The 23,011-nt window shown below is 39.7% G+C and overlaps 1 protein-coding gene across 2 annotated transcripts; it reads left to right on the forward strand.

Moving 5' to 3' along the window:
- Positions 1–35: 35 nt before the first annotated feature.
- Positions 36–22,479, forward strand: ST13 (ST13 Hsp70 interacting protein). Of its 2 annotated transcripts, none has more exons than XM_039725591.1 (12): positions 36–252; positions 4,634–4,691; positions 5,850–5,919; positions 6,022–6,092; positions 6,609–6,675; positions 7,225–7,309; positions 9,833–9,943; positions 11,203–11,305; positions 14,506–14,622; positions 15,316–15,367; positions 16,512–16,606; positions 20,737–22,479. In XM_039725591.1, exons 1-12 carry the CDS (start codon positions 143–145, stop codon positions 20,863–20,865), a joined length of 1,068 nt encoding a protein of 355 aa, XP_039581525.1. In that variant the 5' UTR covers positions 36–142; the 3' UTR covers positions 20,866–22,479. The 2 variants fall into 2 exon arrangements, with proteins under 2 accessions (XP_039581525.1, XP_039581524.1); XM_039725590.1 differs by having other exon boundaries at positions 41–252; positions 15,316–15,379.
- The last annotated feature ends 532 nt before the right edge of the window (positions 22,480–23,011 follow it).

The raw sequence follows: 23,011 nt of genomic DNA on the forward strand, positions 1-23,011 counted from the left end.
TCGTGGAGTTTCTGGGCGGGGCCATTTCTAGTGGGCGGGGCCAGCCCGGTGTGGGCGGGGCCTCTGGCGGGCGAGGCGGGCTGGAAGGTTCCGCGACGGGTGGGCGGGGGAACGAGCGCTCCTGGGCCGCCGCCGTGCCGCCATGGACTCGCGCAAGCTGAGTGAGCTGCGGGCCTTCGTCCGGCTGTGCAAGCAGAACCCGGGCCTGCTGCACACCCCGGAGCTCGCCTTCCTCCGCGAGTGGGTGGAGAGGTCGGTCCCGGGCCGCGGGAGGAGGCGGCCGTGAGGGGCGAGGGGGGAGGGGTGTCGCGGCGCGGGACGCGGTGAGGGGAGGGGGGCGTGTCCCGGGGCGCGTGCGGGCGCACGGGCGCGCCGCGCGGCCGGCCCCGCTCCGCGGCCTTCCCGCCCTCCGCGTCCCGCCGGGATTGCCCGTGCCGCGTTAAAAGGACTTGTTCGCGCCTCGGTTTGTTTTGCTTCGTTAACTCTGGCTGTTCCCCTCGCGAAAAGCCTGCCCCCCGGCCGTCTCAGCGGCTCAGCTTTCCAGCCTGGAAAGCCCCAGAGTAATACTTAGGGAGCTAATTCTCGCATTACGCAGCAGAGTTGGCTAGGCTGGCTCAAAAGGGAGCCCAGTTTGTGGGGAGGTGAGTGACGTTGACTTACATCCTGGTACCCAAAAGCACAAAACACTTGGCAGCTGCCCTTCCTGTCCAAAACGTGCTTTGCTCTTGGAAGTTTAATGCCTCAAAGGTGGTCGAATTCTCCGCTCCCCGTGAGCCATTCAGGTACCTGCTGTTTGCGGTGCACATTTTGTGTAAGCAGGGCCTGCCCTAAGAGATGCTTCCCAAAGAAATTCTTTTTGGGTTCCACCCTGAGAGCCCCGAAGCACGAGGCTGGAATTGGGATTTTTGCTGCTGGCAGAGAACCCACAGAACCCCTGTGTTTGTTCAGCTACGGTGCCTCTGCTTGGCTTTTAAGGGTGCTGTGCTAAAGAACTCTTTGAGAAATGAGGGACATGCTTTCAGGTGCACATGTTGAGTAAAGAGAATTTAAAGGATTTTTGTCCAGTGACAAGCTGGGATTTGTTTTAGAAAATTTGTGTTAATCTGAAACAGCAGGATTTTGTGTGTATAGATGTATATATATGTACATACATACAGAGAAGTAAACACTGGCGTTTCACAGTATGTCCTGTAATGAAAATGGCTATAAAGAAGCATTTTTTCGTGGATTTTTTCAGTGATACTTACATTTTTTATGCATCTGAGTAGTACTGTGGTTGTAAAACCACTGGTATTTAACTGAACTTGGCTTTGCAGTACTGACAGTAGATATACCTCTGCCTAGGAAGGAGATTGATGTCTGTCTCATCCTACTGCAGGATTTATTCCTTCTGCTCTTGCGTAAAATACTTGGGGGCCTTACCCTGGGCTTCTTCCAGTACTTCTGTTGTTAAATCTGAAGGTGTGGACAGATTACTTTAAGAGGGAGAAGAAGAACACTGACTTCTTTTTTGCCTAAGAAGGTGTTAGGGAATGGAAAGATGACCATCTGACTTTCTCTGTGTTAATGGGAAAGGCTTTAATTTCCAAATTAATTTTTAGAATTTGTATCTGGTGCTTGTCTTATTAATACAGTAATTACACTTAGAGCCATGGAATGGTTTTTACATGTAAAATCTTCACTGAATGTCTGTATCTTAAAAAATACTTCAGAGCAGAACCTCCTACAGCTCTCTCAAGTTTTTTGGTTTTCTTAACATATTTAAGTTAAATATTTGCCTAAGTAATACACTTGGGTGGTGGTAGTGGTACCCAAATTACTTAGCATGCAAAACTGTCTGGAATTCAGTTGGGGTTCCCTCTGCCTGTACATAATAGTGCTGTGTGCAGTAGAAGTGTTAAGTGCATTACAGGGCCTGAAAGACATACATTTGTTTACCTAGGTAGTGTTAAGAGTGATTAGAATAATGACTAAATTATACTAAAACCCATCATTAAATTTTTTTACTAAAATTCTGCTAATCGCTTTGATTTATTTTTTCTTAAACCTAGTGATTCTAATTTAAGTTTTGCTAACTACTCATGGAGCCAGAATGGGATGTTTATTTCTTATTAGCTGTTAATTTTGCATCAGTAACCTTTGGTCTTGCCTGTTTTCATTCACTTGTTGTTTTCTAACCCTTATTCTGCCTAGCTGTTATATTTAATTTCTATGTTGATGCTCTTTGTAGAGAAAGCATGGGGTAGTAATGCGTGATTGTGTTTGGAAAGTGTTTTGACATTCCTTTTGTCAAGCCCATTTTTTCATAATTGCATAAAAATACAAATGTTTTACTTGAATTATTATGAGATGAGTCATTAAAGGAAACATGTTTCAAAACCCTGCAATCGAACAAAGAAACAATAGCAGGCCATAAAAATAAACCACAGAATCCCTAATTGATGAATAAGGCTTTTTGCCTTTTTTTGTTCAAATAAGTTTTTACCCTTTTGAATTCATGGTGATCCAGTTTCTCTCTAAAGATAATTTTGCTGTCAGTAATAAAAGCGGTTGCAGAAGTCACATTTGCAGTTCTTCCAGCAAGTCACAAACGTGACACTTTTCATGGCCCTGGTGAGTGGAAATGTGCAGTCACTGTTGCACAGCTCCCAGGTGTTACTGGCATCACACACTAAACTCTTTGTGTGTCTTGTGTGTGTCTGTGCTTTTTCTACAGCTCAGTACCTGCCTTTCCCTACAAGAGTGCCCTGTGTTTCCATGTACTGCTGAGGTTTAATACATTGCAAACTTTGCATATATCCCTGCTGTGTATTCAATCATTGCTATCAGATACTGGGTTAAGAGATTGTAGAGTAACTTGCTTTTGAGTTATTTTGGGATTATAACTGCAGTTTAAATAGAAATTGCCAGGGCAGCAAGAATATTTTCATGTATTGTGAGTGAAACTGCTTAGCCTTGGTGGTTCATGAAATAGCATATTATAAAACATGCATGTATGTTAGTAAACATTTCTCAAACTTGGACATTTTTTGGAGGGAAATGAAGAGAACAGAGGAGACTGACTCAGTTGTTTCAGTCTTGAGGTGATTTAAGGTTTCAGATTTACAACCAGCTAATACCATGGATGTTAGCTGTTAGCTCTGTTAAAATGCTTTGTAATTTGTAGTTTTCTTTATGCAGAAGAAAAGTTCCAAGGCTTCACTAGATGGTCTCTGTAGTCCTGTCCTTGGCTTTTAGAGACTAATAGAATTATGTGTTCTATTGTCAGCCTACAAGGGCAAAAATTTAGGAGGAACAGTTAGTCCATGTTCTGTGTTTTCTTCCTGGCTGGATAATGATTTCTCAGGCTGCAGTTGTTTAGTCCTTGCAGTACAACTTTGATTAAGTAATGTCAACATCCCGGGGACACAGAGATTGTTGCAATAGCTTCAGAACATGCTGGTGTTTGTCACTGGTAGGGGTTTTGTTGGTTGGTTTGGGGTTTTTTTGAGTTTTTCCTTGTAAATGAGAAGCAGTTTTATGCTGTTTGCTTGCCTTTTGCTGCAGGGCCCTGTGCCAAGACCTGTCAACTCCTTCTGCAACGCCTTCTACCCTTTCTCCCCCAGTTCATCCCTATCCCTCTCCTGTTCTGCCTCATTCAGGTTTGTTTTCAGCCAGTTCGAGGCCTCACTCTGAGGTGCTGCTGACAGGAGGGAGGAAGGAGGGGAGAATGAACTGCAGTAGCTTGACATAAGAAGTTCTAACTTCTCATCCCTAGGATACAGTTCTTTGTTGCACTAATTCCTGAAAGCAGATAGTCCTACATCCTTCCAGTTCCTCCTGCTCATCCTTCCAGTGCCTCCTTACCCACCTCCTCCTCTCCCTTACATCCCATCTAACCAGTTGTGTGGGACTCCAAGGAGTTGGTTGTTGATTCCATGGAAATATTTTTATTGAAAACCATCAGTAGGTGGAAATGTGGGGCAGGGGGTGCCTCGGAATGCTATTCCTTGTGGTGTGCTGTCAGAGGTATGATTAGATGTTCTATCTAAGAGCTGGAGAATTCAGCATCTGCTTATTCCTGGCTGCTAATCAAAGTCGATAGCATGTGGAAGTTTATTCTATATTGACAGAATGCTGTCTCCACCAAGATTGATCCTTAACTGTGGCAAAGGAAAAGCAGAAATATTGCAATGTGTAAGAGAAATTTTTTTTTCTAGGCAGCAGGGTTGTTTTAAATTGTGCAGGCATTTTAGGCTGTTCTCTTTAGTTGTTTGACCACTGTTAAAAAAAATCTAATTTTAATAATATCTATAATAATAATATCTAGTTTTGATTGAAACATAAGTTACATTTAAAGGAGAAAATCTATTGGAGCCAAGAGGCAACTTTTGCTTGTGAGAAAGGGTGGGTGGGTGAAGGGTGGTGCGAGTGAGTACAAGTCTCAGAGGAGTTGTACAACAGTGTGCATTGCACTGCACAGAGATATGTGTGGGGGATGTGCACTCTGTTTGCTGCTTTGACACTGAAATGGATCATCGTGTTTTGTGTTACAACAAAAAGCTGAGATTATCAGGATTTGTATCAGTAAAATATGTGCCACTATTTTGATAATCTTACTGTTTTGTTTTGTCTTTTCTGTTTTGCTGAAAAGCATGGGAGGCACAATACCGCCTGCTCCAGCCAATACCGCCACGGAGGAGACAAGTAAGGTGAGATATGAAGAATTTATCACTGAAAATTGATGCTGGCAACATTACTGAGAAGCAGAAGGGGAAAATTTGCTGTCAGTTTTCACTCAGATAAGGGGGTGAATGTGAGAGTTCAGTCTGAAGGCTGCCCATTGTGAGTTTTAGATGACTTGTTACAGATGGCTTCCTAGTTAATTTCAAGTGTTGTCATGCTCCATTTCCCTAATCCTGAATGCCTGATGTTCTCTGCAATGCAAATGCCATACAGAGTCTTGATTTCTTTATTTTTGTTTGTTTTCTCTTGTCTGTTTAGAAACCATTTCTCTAGTCATTAGTGGATTATATCATAATCTTTCTGTGAGAAGAAGTATTAATGAGCATAATAAGTAATGAAGTGATCAGTGGAACTATCAAATTTTTAAGGCAATATTGTGGAAATCATAGGATTTTTTCAAGTTTGAAATACTTTTGGAAAAAAGGTGGTTTTTAATTTTTTTAACAAGACAGTGGATGCTGGAGTTACTGGCCAGTTAGAGCAATGTGGAGGGATTGTGTGTATGTACTGAATGTAGTCTGTGACAAGAAAAGCATAAAGACAAGCAGATTGTATCTGTGATGATAGACAGGTTGTCCTAAGTTATGGGATTCAGATGAAATTTAGTTAGAAGTCAGTAAAACATTTGAAATTTTTGAAAAAAAAAAAGTACTCTATATAGAAGTGGCAACAATCTCGGACCTTGGCAAATGAAAACAATATTTAGATCAGTCATCAGCTCATTGTTCCCTGCTAAAGACATTAGCTTAATGGTATTAAATTGAGAGAATTTTTGATCCAGAGAATGTGTGAGGGAAGGCAGGAAGATTGGAAAGGTTGGTTAGTAATCACTGCAAAACTGGATCTGAATTGGATGTTATTTGGATTATTTGGTTTTGGCTATTGAAATAAAAAATTTGAAGGACCAGCTTTACCAATAATAGAAGTTTATGAGTGCAGATTTGGGCTCTGAAATATTTGCATACATGATAGGTTTAATCTGAGAGAAGGGAAAAGGAGATCAGTATCTTAAATCAGATTGCAGTACATCTGAACTATTTTCTCTAATACATTGTTATTTATGAGAGTGGAAATAGAGTATTGCTCAGAAATAATGTGTGCTTACAAATATGTGTCTCTCTCAGGGCAAAGCAGAGGAACACCCAGAGGAGCCGGTTAAATCACCCGAACCAGAAAGTGAAGAGAGCGACTTAGGTGGGGAGAATAGTGACTTGATTGCATTTTGCCAATCTAAAAATTATTCTGAAAATCCTGTCTCTGTAGATGGAGCTTAGCCTTGTTTTTTGTTTTCCCCAGAAATTGATAATGAGGGAGTGATTGAACCAGACAACGATGACCCTCAAGAGATGGGAGATGAAAATGTGGAGGTAAGCAAATTTTCAATGTAGCAGTAGGAAGGATAGGAGGGTTTGAGTGTAATCAAGGATAGCAGCTGAGGGAGAATGAATGCTCTATTATCTGTGTAACCAGCTGTTGTTTTGCCTAATTTTCTTCTGAACAGAAAACTTACTGGCTTAAAATCACATTCTTTTCTTTTTCAAATTAGAGTCAATCAAAAAGTTCCATGTGGATGATCAGGTCAGAAAATGCCAAAGAAGTTTATCAAAACACCCATGCAAACTAGATATGTAGAATTCTACCATTATTCAACTTAGCCTTCAAGTGTTTTATAGCCAAAAATAGTGTCGACTAATGTCTTCAGGCTGAAAGCAAAGGTTTTTTGGGTTTTTTTGATGTATGATTTCAATACAAATTAAAATTAAGGTCCTGGAATTGAACCACTGAAGCACTTTCTCCTTTGGCAAGGTCTTGGTGTAGTAATTTTGGCCTGGACTCTACAGATTTTGGGGTTTGTATGTGTATTTTTAATTTTATTTTGTTAGGTAACTGAAGAGATGGCGGATCAAGCTAATGAAAAGAAGATGGAAGCGATAAATGCTCTCAGTGAAGGTGATAAATTGTTTTTTAGTACTTATTCAGGGACATTTGTTTTGGTTTTCCTCTTACAAAAAACAAGGTGTATATCTTGGATCATTATGAATGCTTTTGAGGAGGAGGATACCCAAAACTATCTAGAACTTGAAAACTTCTTCAAGTACTGTTTTTCCAATGTAGCCATAGTTTAGGGAAAGGTGGAAGGGAAAAGGAGGTACTACAGCATCTTAATTACAAATTGATCATTATAGTAATTCCCTCCATATTATGATTAGTGTCTCTAGTGGTTTGTCTTAATGCACTGAAAAAATGTAAAGATGTGACATTCTGTTTGATTGCATTCAAAGTTAAATATACAAATTCACCTGGGAAAATATCTCTTCAAGCATTCATTTCAGAGTTTGTGCTTCAGTAACATAGCAAGATGGAGAAAGTGATTTTACTTCATTGCTAATCTTCTATCTTAGAAGTGTTTAGGCACATAACACTGTATAAGGCAGGTTTGGGAATTCAGATGTAATTTCATTACATAATCATTGAAACTTCACTGGTACTTATATTTAGGGGACCTTCAGAAGGCTGTTGAATTGTTCACAGATGCTATCAAGCTGAATCCTTGTTTGGCCATCTTGTATGCCAAGAGGGCAAGGTGAGTCATAACCTAGTGATTTATTTCTGCCTGTTCAGTTATTCTCCTTAAGGAGCCTAAATATAAGGCAACTTGAGGATCTGTGTAAACTTCAACCACAGGAGGGAAAGGGAAGTGTTCATTTCATGCAGTTCCTCCTCTATTTGACTCACCAGACTTGCTGTAGCAGCCATATAAAGAATCTTGGTAAGAGAGTAAATAACAGAATGGTGTTCCAAAATGCATTAAGGAATGCATTAATGGTAACATTAAGGACACTTTCCTGTCTGACCTTCCAGGAGGCACCCTGGCAGTCACACTTGCACTGCCTGAGTTGGGACTGAAGTGCCTTTGCAGCTACACCCCCCACACTCACACAGTCAGATCAGGTTTCCTTACTCTCCTGACCCTAGGTTTCCCTCAGCAGACTCTCAGCCATCTGGATCCTTAAAATAATTTAATCATGGTGCAATAACAAATTAACAGCTCGAGCTGGTGCCTCTCAGGAGGGATTCCAAACAAAGAAAGCCCTGGGCTTTTATTACCTTGATAGTTGCTTGTGAAGGTCTGAGGTCATGGGCTCCTGTCATGTCTGAGTGTCCAGTCAGCTGGCTGGGCCACAGTCCCTGTGCAAAGGTTGACACCAGTTCTTGCCTGGGGCTCTCACCACCTGGAGTCCAATCTTCAGCTGACACTGCAGCTGCACATGGAGTATTCCTGCACTGAAAGGATTCCTCAACAATAGTGCTTTTGGTATGTTGAGGTAGAATAATGCTGGGTTACAAACACTTGTAAAAGGGTTACATACACTTGTAAATAATGCTGGGTTACAAACACTTGTAAAATCTGAAGTGTATTGTAGGATTAAGATGATGATTGAAATGACACTCTGTTTAGATGCAAACTTAAGAATCTTGTGAATTCTCTCCCTGTTGTACCTGCTAAATGAATTTGTTAGTAGACCAGGTTCTATTCAACAGTTGTGTGTTTGAGGACACATCTGTGTCTCAGCCCATTTTTCACCCACCTTACTGCTACTTACAACTACCAGACTGCAGATGATGCTTTGGGACCTTTATAAATTCATAACACACAAACATCTTTATCTTTCTGATTCTTCAGGAAGGCTTGACAAGTATGGGTTGCAGAAGCAGATTTTTTTTTCTGTTTTTACACAAAGGACCACTAATCATGGATGATATGATAATTTAGTGGATCTTTCCCATAGCAACTTTATTCAAAGAGAACATAAACTTTCATAAGATTAATTAGTGTCCTTTGTAATACAAAATACTGTTCCATTGTAATACTTCTTGAGTGGTGCTTGCCTTGCTGGTTTTTTCCTTTCCCTATCAGAGCTTTTGCATGTAACACCACTTGTGTACCTTAATACACTGTTGCTGTTGCCATCATAACAGTATGTTTAAAATCTCTTTAAGTGTCCTATCTTCTCAGGACTGGGTGTAGCAATGAAAAATAAGAATGTTGGGAGAAGTTTAAAAGTTCCCTCAATTTGGTCTGTTGTAGAAAGAAATTAATAATATATTAGGATATTGTAAAACTTGCCATGCTGATCAAGTGCTAGGAGTAATCCATGGTTTTGGTTGTGGGGGGTTTGTGTGTTTGGCAGTTTAGGGGCTTTGTGGAGCCAGCAGCATTGGAATGGCTCTCATTGATGAGGTGTAGCTTTGGGACACTTCCCTGACACCCTGTCCACCTTTTTGTTCCTAGAAGACAATGTGTGACTTTGTGCTTGGTTTATAAGAAGCCTTAATAATGAAGTTATCTACTGGAATTGTTGACAAACTGTTTCCAAATACATGTAAAAGGAAGGTGTAGATTTAGATGTAGCTGTAGAAGTTCTGGCATGGAATATGTTGAATATTGAATACTTTTGTCAGTTCAGCAATGTTTTCTAGTGTTTCCTTAAGAGAGTTTTAATTTTAATTACTTGAACCTCCTAAAGTACCACTCTACTGTTTAATCTGATATGCTTATGTGCTGTAAAAATTTGTTTTTACATTTAACTGACAAGGGATTGGGGCTTCTTGCTGAGCTTGTTTGTTTTGCTGCTTTTGATTTTGATGACTCATGTCCTACCTCCTTTTCATCATGACTCTAGCTGTTGATCCTTGTAGCCTGTGTAACTCCTCATGCTTTCTTTGTGTTAAAGACTGTGCAATATGGTGTGCAGAATATTGTTGTTTTGTTCAAATTGCTAGTTGCCATTGGCCAGAGACCCCAAGCACCATGGAGCTGAACTGTCCTTTGCACGTATGTGTCTTCTCATCTGCACTGATTCTTGCTGGCAAGGCTTGAGCCTGAGCAATTAATGCTTTCAGTTCTTGCTCATGACTCACCTACAGTGAGGGTGAGACTAAATTTCAGCCACTTTGTTATCTGTGTCACTGTGAAATCTTTTTGAACTCAGCTCTTCAAATGCATTATCTCACTAGCCTGCCTGTTAGTCATCCAAAATTATTTCCAGCTTAAGTTAGTAACTTGGTATTTCAATATGTATAATAAATGTTCTTGTTCCCACAGTGTTTTTGTGAAACTACAGAAGCCAAATGCTGCCATTAGAGATTGTGACAGAGCCATCAAGATTAATCCTGACTCAGCACAGACCTATAAATGGAGGGGGAAAGCACATAGGTAATGAACTGCACCTGTACTTGATATTATCTTTACTTGGGGGGAATAGTTTTGTTCACACAGTCTCTCCTTCTCTGTGCCTCTGAACTGTTTGTCTTGTACCTGAGAACAGTAGCTGTGAGCCAAGAAACCATTGTAATGAGTATGTGGCTTAGAGAATAGAAAGGATGATGGTGATTTGATGGCAGTTTATGAGTAATTCTCCTGTTACTGTTTCCCCTGCGCTCACCCTTCCTCTCTCTCTCTCTCACTTCTAATAGCTTACTGCTTTTCTGAATAACATTTTCTAATCATTTGGTAAAAATGGTGAGGTCTAGGACTGCTTGTTTTATTTGTTTGGAGATCTTTTGTTTTCACTTAGTTTGTTGGGGTTTTTTTTCTGACCTATATAAGTCTTGAACATTTATCTCCTGTCCTTTTCCCTTAGACCCTGGAGCTCTCTTACATGGTAAATTGAAATGCCTGGTTGTTAGGGAACCATTTGTTGCAATTGAGAAATGTTATTAAGCAAACAGTGTAATTATTTTAAATGGTGTTAGGCATCCCACCAACTATAAAAGTTCAACTTTTTTTTTAAATAGCAATAAATCAAGAAAAAATATGATAATTCTTACAGCTTATATAAAAGTGGAAGAAGTAAATGCTAATATAACTTGAAAAAAGCATCTTAGTGTTTAGAGAGTAGTTTGTTAGTGTCTGCAGTTTTAATTTACAGTGTGAAGCCTAAAAATAGGAAGATTGGGGAATAGTTTGAATTAATACCTCTGTCTCTGAGCAGAAGTGCTTTCACTATGTAGTAATATCACCATTTGCTTAAATTTTTAGTTGTCAAGAGTATGTATAAATTCATAGTAAAGAAGTGTGCTCAGATGCTGACATGACTGCTTTAAGATGTGGTGCATCCAGTCACGAGGTTTGAGTGCTGAGTAAGAGGGTCCACTTGAGCCTGAGGTGTAGTAGTGCTTCATGTGTTTAGCTAGGTACCCTTCTCCCTGTCAGATCATTCTTTGTAGCAGACAATGACATGATCTCATGGAGAGTTTTTTACTTACTGTTACTTCAGACAAAAGCTAATGTAAGGATATGAAACAAGCAAGTGTCCTCTAATGGTATTGTAGTGTGCAGCTTAGAGGAATCACTATGGTTCTTAAACTCCTTGTAGCTCTAGGTAAAATTCTGACTGATGCATGGTTAAATGTTTTGAAGAGCTATAAGTGTTCAGTTTTCCTTTCTGACTGTTGGTGTCTTCTGAATTCCAGACTTCTTGGCCACTGGGAGGAGGCTGCTCATGATCTTGCATTAGCTTGTAAACTGGATTATGATGAAGATGCAAGCGCCATGCTGAAGGAGGTGCAGCCAAGAGTAAGTGGCGAGGAATGTTGGAGGTCTTTCCTAGATTTGTCTGAGTGGCACAGCTGCCTTCATATTCTTCAACAGGTGTTGTCTGCAAGAACTATGTTTATGTTCCAACACTTCAGACTGAGTTTATAAATACTTCTGTCTTTAGTAACAACTGTTTATGGCTATGTGTAGAGAAATTGAATGTATGGGGCTGGGCATGTAACAGGAATATGAAATATTCTTTTTTCAAATTTTAACAGAATAATCTGAAGCAGTTGAAGTTTGCCAGGTATTTTAGAATCTAGACTAAAAACCTTCCAAAAAGCCAGAGATAATGGATAATTTATTTTTTCCCAAGATATTTCTGAGTTGATCAAAGCTTTGACCTTAAGCACATTTTCCAAAGGAAGCATTTTGCTGTGGTTTGCACTTTCATTAGTCAGCCCCAGGAGGGCAGCCTCAGCTCTGCACAACTGGTTTTCAGCTGTTCTCCCCTGACTGACCCAAACAGTCTTCTAAGGAGACACTTCTGTAACACTATTGATAGCAGGCTTTCTTTTTCATGTTTTTGCCTGTTCCTTGGAGGTGATTGAGACCCCGCAGATGGCAGCTGTTGCATTGTATTGGATTTACATAGGATGTTTGGGGGAAGGTGGAGACTGCAGGGCTGGCCTCTTGTAAGGAGAGATCTGAGGCTGCCCCTCTGGTCAGAGGGAGCCAATTCCAGCTGGTGCCAAAGCCGAGTGAGTCAGTGATGCCAGTGGTGCTTCTGTGGTAAGATATTTAAGAAAGGGTTAAAAAATACAGTGTGACACAATGTAGCTGTGAGAGGGAGGCAGTAAAGAAGAAAAATAAGAGAAGCAACCCCTCAGAGACACCAGGATCAGTGAAGAAGGAAGTGGGAGGAGGTGTGCTAGGCATGGGAGCAGAGATTTCCCTGCAGCCAGTGGAGAAGGTCATGGTTAAGCAGGTTGTCCTTCTTGAGCCCATGGAGATCCACAGTGGGGCAGATCCACCCTGCAGCCATGACAGAGGAAGTGGATCTACCTTGAGGAAATCTGCAGCTCATGGAGAGGCCCCTGGAGCAGGCTCCTGGCAGAGAGAAGCCTACACAGAGCTGGTTTTGTGGCAGGAGCTGCAGCCCATGGGAGACCCATGGTGGATCAGTCTGTTGTTTAAGCTGTGTGGGGACAACCACACTGGAGCAGTGTGTGAAGAACTGTATCCTGTGGGGTAGACATGCTGGGGCAGGAAAAAGGTGTGAAAAGGGAAGAGTGGCAGAAATACGACATCATGAACTGATGATGGCCCCCATCCCACTGTGCTCTTCAGAGTGGAAGAGAGGGGAATGAAGCAGTAAAGCTGAGCTTTGGGAAGAAGGTGGCTTTAGTTTTGTCTTTCTTTCTCATCATCCTGCTCCATTTTTAATGGGCAGTAAATTAAATGAATCCTCCCCAGGTTGAGTGCGTTTTGCCCATGATGGTAGTGGGTGAGTGATCTTGTCTTTATCTCAAGCCAAGAGCTTCTCCATCTTATTTTCTCTTCCTATCCTGTTGAGGAGGGGGGAGTGAGAGAGTGGCTTAGTGAGCATCTGGCAGCCAGTGAAGCTTAAACCCCCACATGCATAAACATCCCTGTGTCCTGTGTCTAAGAATTTCAGCTTTTCTATCATGCCTTTGCTGTCTCCAGCAAAATGACAATGGAAACCATTTTACAACCTATTAGTCTTCTGTTTTGGAGGCTATTGATCTGTGGTTGATTTAATTAGGTCTTAGGTCTCAACTGGTTTTCATAAGAAGTAATACTTAATGCTTGGCTGAGGGGGAGCCTTTTCTTTCCCAGTTAATCTGCCTGAGCCCAGAAACAGCAGAGTGAGTACATGTGATACATTGATGTGTAGTTGCTAACTGCATGGGAATTTGTGTATGTAGCTCTAGGAAAAACATAGGATCTTTTCATGAGTGATTTTCATAATCTTTAGTAAGTGAAAATGATGTGTTCATCTAATTTATTCACTTCCAGCTTCCCTAGACTTTTTTACTTTGTAGCACTTTCAGCTAAAAGGTCTAAGTCAAATTCTAAAAACGTTTTGTTCATTTTGAGAAATACTTAGAAATAACAGAAATCTAAAATTTGGAAAACTATTTATGCTTCATTAAAAAGAAAACAACACTTAACATTTCTGTTAATGTGCCATTAAATGTCAGTGACTTCAGGATCTGATAGCAGGTACTGTATTCACTCCCTATCATTCCTGCTGCCTCCAGTGTGCTTTCTCTGGTAGGTGCACTTCAGGAATGATGTAGTGTGGAATGAGTGTCTCCTAACTAAAATAAATTGTATCAAAGTTCTGCTACTTAAAAAGCAATTTTTTCCTTTAAAGAATAAGAGTATTTCTCTAAAAGAATACAAGAGTATCCGTGGTCTAAGTAGTAGCTTTGTTTTTGCACCTGGATTTTGCTATGTGTTTTTCAGTTACAGGAATATTACAGAGTAACCATCATATACTGTTTCTGAAATCATGAAACATTTTTGCAATTATTTATAATACCTTCTGTTGTGGGGAAACCAGTGCTACCCTCAAATCTGTTGCTATAAGGAGCCCTGAGTGAGGAGCCTTGGGAAGTTAATTGTGAATTCGTCTTTTGCTGGGACTATAGATTTAATATATTTGAGGAAAAAGTTAGTAAAAGGAAGCAAACTTCCTCCCCACCTACCCAGTCTTGGTTGGTTGAGGAATTATTTGTTCTGCTTGTGTTGGTCTGTACATGCTGTAGAGGCATCTGAAACAGAGATAACACTATCTAGAAAGTGTGTGTGTCCAGTGGGAATTATACTTCCTATTGTGCCTTTTTCCAGGACAGTTGCTGATTTTGGCCCCAGAGAAATCAATATTTCAGTATAAAAGCGTAAAGGGACATGGAATAATTACATATTCAAGTTCTAACAATAATGCAAGTCTCAAAACTACTGCAAAAAATATGTTAAGAGTGCATGTTGTGGTGAATCCAGTCAGGGTTGAGTAGACATGAATGCCTGAGTGCCATGGGAAGGAAGTAGCAACTGGCTCCTAAAACAGAGAGGCTTTTGGGATGCGAAATCAGATCTTAGTTTTAAGAACTAGTAGAATGCGTTGGTTGTGCTTACATGTGTTTTGTACTGAAATACGTTTTGTGAGATGCTAGAAATGTGTAGGAACTCCTGGTATTCCATTGTGACAGGCTCAGAAAATTGCAGAGCATCGACGAAAGTATGAGCGGAAACGTGAAGAAAAGGAAATCAAGGAAAGACTGGAAAGAGTGAAGAAGGCACGGGAGGAGCATGAGAAAGCACAAAGGGTGAATATTCAGGCTTTAGTATTTCTTAATAATTTGGAGAGTGTTAATTTTAGTTAAAATTAGTTACGAAGGAAAAAATACTTTAAATGTAAGTTTTAAATCTTAGAGAGTTGGTTTCTGTCTTGGATACTTAACCAATAGTGAAATCTGGAGAAGAGGGCATTTGAGTTCATCTGGTTTTATTGCTTGTGACAAAAACAGTCTCTGGAATCTCTACTAATCCTGTATTTCAAGAAGACAGTTATTGTGTGACTGTTCTAGAATAGCTTTCACTTAAAGTACTTATGTATCCCAAAGTGGGAGGTTTTAAAATCAGAATAATGCTTTGGTTCTCTTCCTCAATTCCTGGCACAGTTTGCTTGCCCTTTTTTTTTTTTTTTGTGCTTTAATGATGTATTTTAACATGTGGGGGGTGGTAGTTCTAAAAATACAGTTGGGGAGCTAAAACAAATCATACACTTTGTATTCAGTAGAAACATAACCCGCATAACTAACCTGCAATCATGTGCAAAATTAAGAATAGAGCAATTTCTTGTCAGTGGCTTTGAAGATAGTAGAGCACTTTGTTTCTTGTGGTGGCATATCTGCCTGAAACAGTCTCGGCTGTTTTTTTTTCTCCTAAACCCAGTTGAGCAGTAGAAAACAGGCTGCAGTTCCATTGTTTTGTGTGGAATGATGTGCTTTCATCTGCAGGAGGAAGAAGCAAGGCGACAGGCAGGAGGAGCTCAGTTTGGTGGCTTCCCAGGTGGCTTCCCAGGTATTGTATTTTTAAGCACAAACACTTGAGGTGGTTGTTGTTTCTATATGGAATATTATAACTGCAGTTTTTATAGCTTTTGTTCTCAAGACAGAGAGAAAAATCTTATGTGAAGTTTAGAACTTGTATACAAATAACTCTTGGAGCACTTGTGGTAAGAGGGATGGGATTCTTGAAGAGAATTGATGCTGTGTAGCAAGTAGAGGAAAGACATGAATAATTGAAGAATAAGAGAATGAAAGGATTTAGGTCTGGGAAGACAAAAGAAGCAGAATTTGCTTGATAATGTGTTTAAAAATGAGAATAAAATGTTTTCTAAATTACTCAGGGTGCCTTGAATCCATTTAAGAGCAATAGTTTTAAAGTTGAAAATTTGGATTGAACATGAGGGAAATCTGTGCTGATCGCAAGCTGTTGTTAACAGAATAGTTTTTTTAAGGAGGTATTGCAGATTACCTTACAGAAAAGTTATCCTTGACAGCTGCACAAAAATTAGGCTTTCCATGTTATGCAATGAACTGGGGAGAAACAAAAGTACTCATGCTCTTGAAGACTGAGATGTAGTTGAGAATTGAGATAGGCTGTGTGTGTGCTCCAGCTGGATCAGCAGCCAGATAGAGACCATATGTGTCATGCTCAGCACAGCTGGGAAAGCTGCAGAATAAGGATTCCATAAGAGAACTTCAAGCATTTTGCTTCAGGGATATTTTTCTTGGGGTTTTGTTGGAGTTTTTTTTCCATTGGTGGTACAATTTTTCAAAACCTAAAGTTCCTGCCAAATGTGGAATGTGCCTGGGACATAATACTGAGCTGCTTCTGCCCTAAATTGTTCACCCCAGGCATTCAAACTCCTTATGTTCCTGAGCTTGAGACCTGCGTCATTTTAGTTAACCAGGAAAAGAACTGTACTCATTACAAGCCTCCTATTCAATTGGCTTAAAAACATGGATGAAATAAGATGTAGGTCTTAACAGAAAGAACAGGAGACGACCCCAATTTCCATCCAGTGGGCCAGCTGTAGCCTATGTGGAAGACATGGCTTAAGAGATGTGCAAGGGCAGTAAGTCTTGGTCTCAGTGAGCATAATTACAGTATGGGTGAGTTGAACATTTTTCTTGTGTTGGATTTTCAGGTGGCTTTCCTGGGGCTGCAGGCATGCCAGGAATGGCAGGTATGCCAGGCCTCAATGAGATCCTCAGTGATCCAGAAGTTCTTGCAGCCATGCAGGTGAGTATTTGTTAAAGTCAAAGCTACACGTTGCCAGTAAGGGAAGAACAGAACCTGTGAGCCTAAGGGGAGGCAGGAAGATGTGACCTTTTGGATAGCAATGGGGTGCTTGCTTTTTCTGTCATAAAATTCTTTCCTGATGTGTGTGACACCAGACTGTCTGGACTAAATGCTAGCTGTTTTGCAAACTAATGGAAGCTTAATTAAAGATGACACACAAACCCTGGCCCCTGTCTACAATAAGCAAAACTGTGCTATATGCAGTTGTCATCTATCTCTTTTGAGAAAGTCTCTCAAATGGTCCTTTTCCACACTTTATAATTCACTTGCTCATTTTTTGAATGCACACACTTCGTAGAAGGATAATTATGCACAAACAAAAAAAAAATGGATACTATTTTTCTTACACAATATATTATAATAATATTGTGATAAAAATTTTCTTTGTCTTAGACAAAGTACTATTAGAATAGTTCTTCATCTGGCATTTTCTGAAATCATACTCAGAAAGCTTACTTCCATGGTGGGTTTGATTAATTACTCAATGTGATAACGACCTCTACTCAAGAGAAGTATTTCAACAAAGGGAACATGTCTGACAACACCATTTTAAGAGCAGATGGGCTAGAAGAAGTCAGAGCTATGTAGTTACATTTGCATTTTAATATGATCAAGTACAAAACTGTCTTGTTTCTTTTTTCTGGATTGCTGTGAGTAGAGTGACATTTTGTCCTCAGCTCATTGAAGTGAAGGCATCACAAAAGAAGCTTATTCAGTATGCCCTGGAATCACAAAAAAGTCATCACTTTCCATGCAAAAGTTCATGGGTTTGTTCCCTTAATGGTTGCTGATGTTGGAAAACACACCTTTACTTAGGCTGCCACAGTCAGCAGTGTTGGCTTGCATGCAAACCATGCAGAAAGGGCCCTTGATTGTAGCTGTCTTCCTTACCTGACTACTTCCTGCTCTAACAATGGAGTTTGTGATGAGAGGCTGCTGAAAACAGTGCAGTTAAATATGAAGTGCTTGTCACATGCCCTTAAGAAAACGCTATGCATGCTGATTATGTATGCCCCAGCATAGGGCAGGACTCTTGCAAGTATGTATGTTGACAGTGTTTTCTGCTTTATCAGTGTTTTCTGATAGGCAGGCTTTAGTATGTACAGCTATCTAGATATGATTTATTAGAACTTGATCTATGTCTACGCTGCCACCTTTTCTTAAAATGTCCAACTCTGCTTTCTGGTCTTTTCTGAATTGGCCATGTAAGCTGTAATTTGAAAAGACAGTAGTTTCTACTGCTTGGCATCTGCCCAGTGCAGCTCTGGAATATGTTATTGGTTAATGTAAGTTGGCAGCTATTATGTCATCTGTTATGAGGTAACAAAACAGTCTGAACATACTGAATCACACAAGTTGCTCCAAAATTGCTTTGTAACTGTTAGTCTGTAGAAGCTTCTCATAGTGAGGAGTTAGTGCCAAAATGGGAGAATTTTAAGAGTAAAGGGCTACTACCTCAGTCTCTTTGGACTTGCTATGATTTCATCATTTTGGAGACTATTCTCCATGAATTAACACTGAAATGTGCTTGGGTCTTGTAACATCTCAGTAAACCTGACAACTGTGAGTGCCTGAAGACAGGCCAGATTAAACTGATTTTACTGTTAACTTTATCTTGTCATCCATAGAAGCAAACAAAGAGCCAGCTATGACTGCTTGTGGACATGTTTAGGGGAGTTATTGCTTGTCATTGGCATAAATATTACCTGGTCTAGGTGACCCTGCCTGGGCAGGGGTGTTGGCCTAGATGATCTCCAGAGGTCCCTTCCAACCCTAACAATTCTGTGATTTTGTGATCTCTGAAAACCACTACAAAAACTTCTTTCTTGAGGAAGATTTCTGCTTCCATTACATGAAGATTTATTTCTTCAGGACTTATTTTTCTCAAAGCAGCAAAACTTCTCTTGCATTTCTTTTCACAGCTTCTTAATGGTAGCAAGCTGTGACTTTTTGCAGTGACTTCTAATGCATGCTTTTTTAGCTCATTTGCCCCTAAGCTTTCTAGTCTCCAGAAGAATTGACTGAAATTTTAGTGTGTTTTATTTTACTGTTTTGTCTCTCCAGAGGGTTGTCTAGTACTTCATATCTTGCATATACAACTGCTTTCTCTAGACACATAACATTTGCATTTTGGAGTCACATAGAAGTTCTTTCTATAAGAAGTGATGTGTAAGATGAACCTATGGATTCCTTATTTGACATGTAGCCATATGTTAGACACAGACTTCCAACAAAATGTGTGAAGTTGGAAAAAAAAAAGTAGCAATAACTTCTTTCTTGGAAGTATTATTTTTTCTCCTGCGACTAAAGACCAGAGCATTAGAAAACTGAATGTCTCTCATGTACCATTAATAGAATGGCTACCATTCCACCTTATGCACTAAACATTTCCCTACAGAAATGCTGATATCCTCAGTCTTCCACTTTATTTTGATAATATTGCTCATCAGTGTCAAACCTTGGATGTTATAAGCACACTCTAAGGTTGAGAGCTTCCAGGGAGTCACAAAAATACAGAATCATTTCCTTGCTGTGAATTTATAGGAAAGTAAAGCACATAGCATAAAACTGGATATTTAACATTCATTTAGGAGTGCTTTGACACAAACTGGTGACTAAGATTATTCTGCTTTTTGTTCCAGATTAATATATAAGTGAAACCACAGACTTAACAACATGACAATCTTTATAATCATATGCCATATTTTGAAATCAATTCAAGAACTCTGAGGTTGTGAAAGTCTGCCTTTTTTGCTTTTCATGGGAATCCTGTAAAGTGGAGAGAATGTATCTAATCTTCCTTTTCTGAACTTCATCATTCTATTTGCCATATACTTTGCAGATTATCTTTTGTGAGGGAGACAAGACATTTGTAAATCCTCCCATAAGACTGGACTCTTGGTTCCCAACATGTATAAAATATGATTGAGGTGTGTGGGTGCTTTCAGTAGAGTCCACACTTAGCAAATGCAGTTTAGGATCAGACTTGTTAAACAGCTTTGGACTGAGGTCTGATGCTGGAATAGATACAGGATGGTGTTATGGTAGCACAGACAGCTCTGAGCACACTGGTTATGTGGTGATGATTTCCAAAGAACATGCCTGCTGTAGCAGTGGGTTAGAAGTCTAGGAAGCAGTGTGTCTTTTGGTGAAAATACTTAAATGTCCTAGAAAGAGCAGCAGATGAAATTAGAGCTAACATCTGTGATTTGTATTGAACATAATAAACTGCTTACACTTTTGTTGAATCAAAGAAAATTAGAATTTTTTGTAGATAGTGCTATAATGGAAACAGTTTTCCAGGCTGAGATGTTTAAGTGTTACATACAGAGTCATGTTCAAAACACACACAGGTAAAACAAGTAAAACCAGTTCGAGTTTGGTGGAGGCCAAAGGTATACTAGAAGTATGGGAAAAAGGAGTTAATGCATCTCATACTAAATAAAGAAAACTGAGGGTTTTTTTGGACACTGACTTTATTGAATATGTGTTTATCAACTGCAACACAGTAGTGTGATGTGAGATATCAAGGTTCTTTTCCAAGTGTGAATTCTCAGTGGAGATGAGGAATGACTGAGAATTAGATGCATTTTAAAAGCCAAACATTGCCACATTGTCTGCTCACAACCCAACAGTTTCAGGTTTCTGCTGCTAGAATGAAAAAATGAGAATCAGCTGTTGCTCAGAGTAGAGCTATCCTATCCTGCATGCTACACTCATCAAACTCCTACCTCCTTCAAAATGCATTTGAAAGATGCCTGAACAGAAATAATGCAGTAGGTGTGTTTGATAGCTCCTGTTCTGGGAAAACAGAAGTCTTACCTGATTCCCTTTCTCATACACTGAACTATTAGTGTAAGAAGTTCAGTAATGACTCTGCTGTTTAGTGACACAGCTTTAACAGCATGCACTGTATTATTGGGTTGTCTTTTGAGACTTCTTGCCAGAAGTCTAATGTAGTCTTGTCATATAAAAGCTGAGCAAGACTAGATTCACATGGAACTACATAATCACTTTTGTAGAGTTGTTTTACAAGTGCCCTAATTTTTTTTTTTCTTTTTGTCCTGCAGGATCCAGAAGTTATGGTTGCATTCCAAGATGTTGCCCAGAATCCAGCAAATATGTCCAAGTACCAGAGCAATCCCAAGGTCATGAATCTCATCAGTAAATTGTCTGCCAAATTTGGCAGTAAACCATAAAATCCCTGGTTCTTAAAAATCATATCTGAATGGCAAGGATTGGATTTGGCTAACCAGTGTTGCAATAAAATAAACCATTTTACCTCTGATCTTCTTAAGAAGAGAAATGGGGTGTTCTAAGGAGAACTGCTCTCTAGCCCCAGGTATTGACTTTATTCAAATATTGGTTTGTAGAACTCAAATTATATTCAGATGACCTAGTTTTCAACCATCCCTTCTTGTCCAACAGTTGCAACCTTTCATTGTAAGTATTACAGACAGTTTTCTCTGGATTAATGTTCTTATAACAAATAGTAGTATTTCAGGAGTATAAGATAAAAACATGCTCTTTTTTTTTTTATTGCTCTCACTGAGCAATGGGGAAAGAACTTTAACAACTGAAGTCTGTCTTAATCCCCCTTAGGGCAGAAAAATAGCAAAGGTGGGACAAGTCTGAAGAATTAACTGGATAAAGGAATTGTCTGCAAATACAACTTTTTTTTTAATGGGTGATAGACTTTTTAAAGCTATTATCAGTATAATCAGGCTAGCTAGTTACACACTGGAACTTCTGGCAGTACTGCAAATACTAAATAATTTTGACACCACAACTGTGCAGCAAAGGTACAGTTCTACCCTTTGCACAACCTGGCATGAAGTACATGTTGCTGAGGCACAGATGTCTTGTTACTTGTTCAGTTCTTGTCCAGCACCTTTACGTAACATTTTATTTCTCAGTCTGGGAATGGGAGAGCAGCTTCCTGTCTGTGCTTGTGCTCTTGTCCTTTCCCAGTTGGCAGGCCCTCTGCTGGCTGCACTCACCCTTCCTTGGGGCCATGCTTACCAGGTTGCATCTATTTGGAAACTTTAGGGAAGGAATCTTGTTCCCATCACTACCTCTGTCCCACTGAATGCAAGCCATCCAGAACATGTACATGCAGAGTTACAGATTGGTGAAGGGGAAAATACCCAACAAAATTGCACCTCTGGGTTCTGAATCGGTTTGGATTCTTACGTGCTCACTGATTAAAATTTCTTGGTCAATGTCCTGCTGTCTGTGTAGAGGTGATGACTCTTTCTTCACCACATTCTGTAGTCTTCCATCTTTTCTTGTAGCCTCTTGTTTAAAAAAAATAAATCTGTTGTTGTGGTTTCATACCTCCATGGTTTTGAGGCATGTGATACAGAGGAAAAGGTGAAGTAATTGGAACAGACAGAACATTCTTCTAACACATGCATTTGTGTTAGAGGCATGGGTATCTTTGATGCAGTGTCTGTCCTGATGATATTCAGTGGATTTGGCTGCCAATAAAGACAGTTGTTGCTTCTGTTTGTCTTGGCTAAAACATCTTTATGTGTAAAAAATTACCATAGTTACCTGTTCACCTCTTGAATTTCAAGGTTTGTGTTACTCTTTTGTAATTCTGTATCTTGAGCCATAACTGATGTTACCATTTTTAAACAAATGTGGTTTGATGTAGGTACTCAACAGCAGTTGCAAAAAAGTAAATCCCCAAATGCTTTTTCTCCCACTAATGACCCTGCGCAATGAAATGTGAATCTTTTTGCTTAAGAAATACAGTTCTGAATACTTCTCTTAGCCTTTAAAAATAAAGTATGGTTTTGAAAAACTCAGCTTTTTGGGGTTGTGTAACTTTCTGATAAAAACTATTTTGCTTAATTTAAAAGTGGAAGTGCTTTATTCAAACTGTATACATAACTTGTGTTTTAAATTGGAACAAAATGCCTAAGGGCTCGTCTAAATGACCAAATGAACTCAAATTATAATTGTGTGTTGCTGTGTGCATAGCTTTTGGTCATAGTCTTGATCTCCCATTCCCAAGAAGAGATATGTGAAGTAGGTCACCCTTCAATATAGGCTAAGGCTTGACTTCTTCATTCAGGCTAGTGCATATGTGTTTTGCACAAATTAGAGTGTCTTGAATATAGATTTATTCCCTACAGTTTCCTGTTATTCCAACTTGGCTGTTTGTGTCTATCTTCCCATGGGTAGCCAAAAGTAGGAAATTACTCCTACCTAATAGGAATGGTCATATCTGTGTCCTGCCTGCTTGCTTACACATCAGTTGCCCTTACTGAGAGCTGATTGATTCTATAAAAGCATTCTCTCTCATTTTGGTGTTCGCTTTAGGAGTTTAGCTGAGTT

The sequence above is a fragment of the Passer montanus genome, unplaced genomic scaffold (genome assembly GCF_014805655.1).
Source record: "Passer montanus isolate IOZ18808 unplaced genomic scaffold, ASM1480565v1 scaffold55, whole genome shotgun sequence".
Lineage (NCBI taxonomy): Eukaryota > Metazoa > Chordata > Aves > Passeriformes > Passeridae > Passer > Passer montanus.

Coding starts and splice junctions, on each gene's coding strand:
- ST13 (XM_039725590.1), top strand. CDS start 143: ATGGACTCGCGCAAGCTGAGTGAGCTGCGGGCCTTCGTCCGGCTGTGC. Junction 5,920..6,021: donor AAGTGAAGAGAGCGACTTAG/GTGGGGAGAATA, acceptor TGTTTTCCCCAG/AAATTGATAATGAGGGAGTG. Junction 11,306..14,505: donor TGAAGGAGGTGCAGCCAAGA/GTAAGTGGCGAG, acceptor CCATTGTGACAG/GCTCAGAAAATTGCAGAGCA.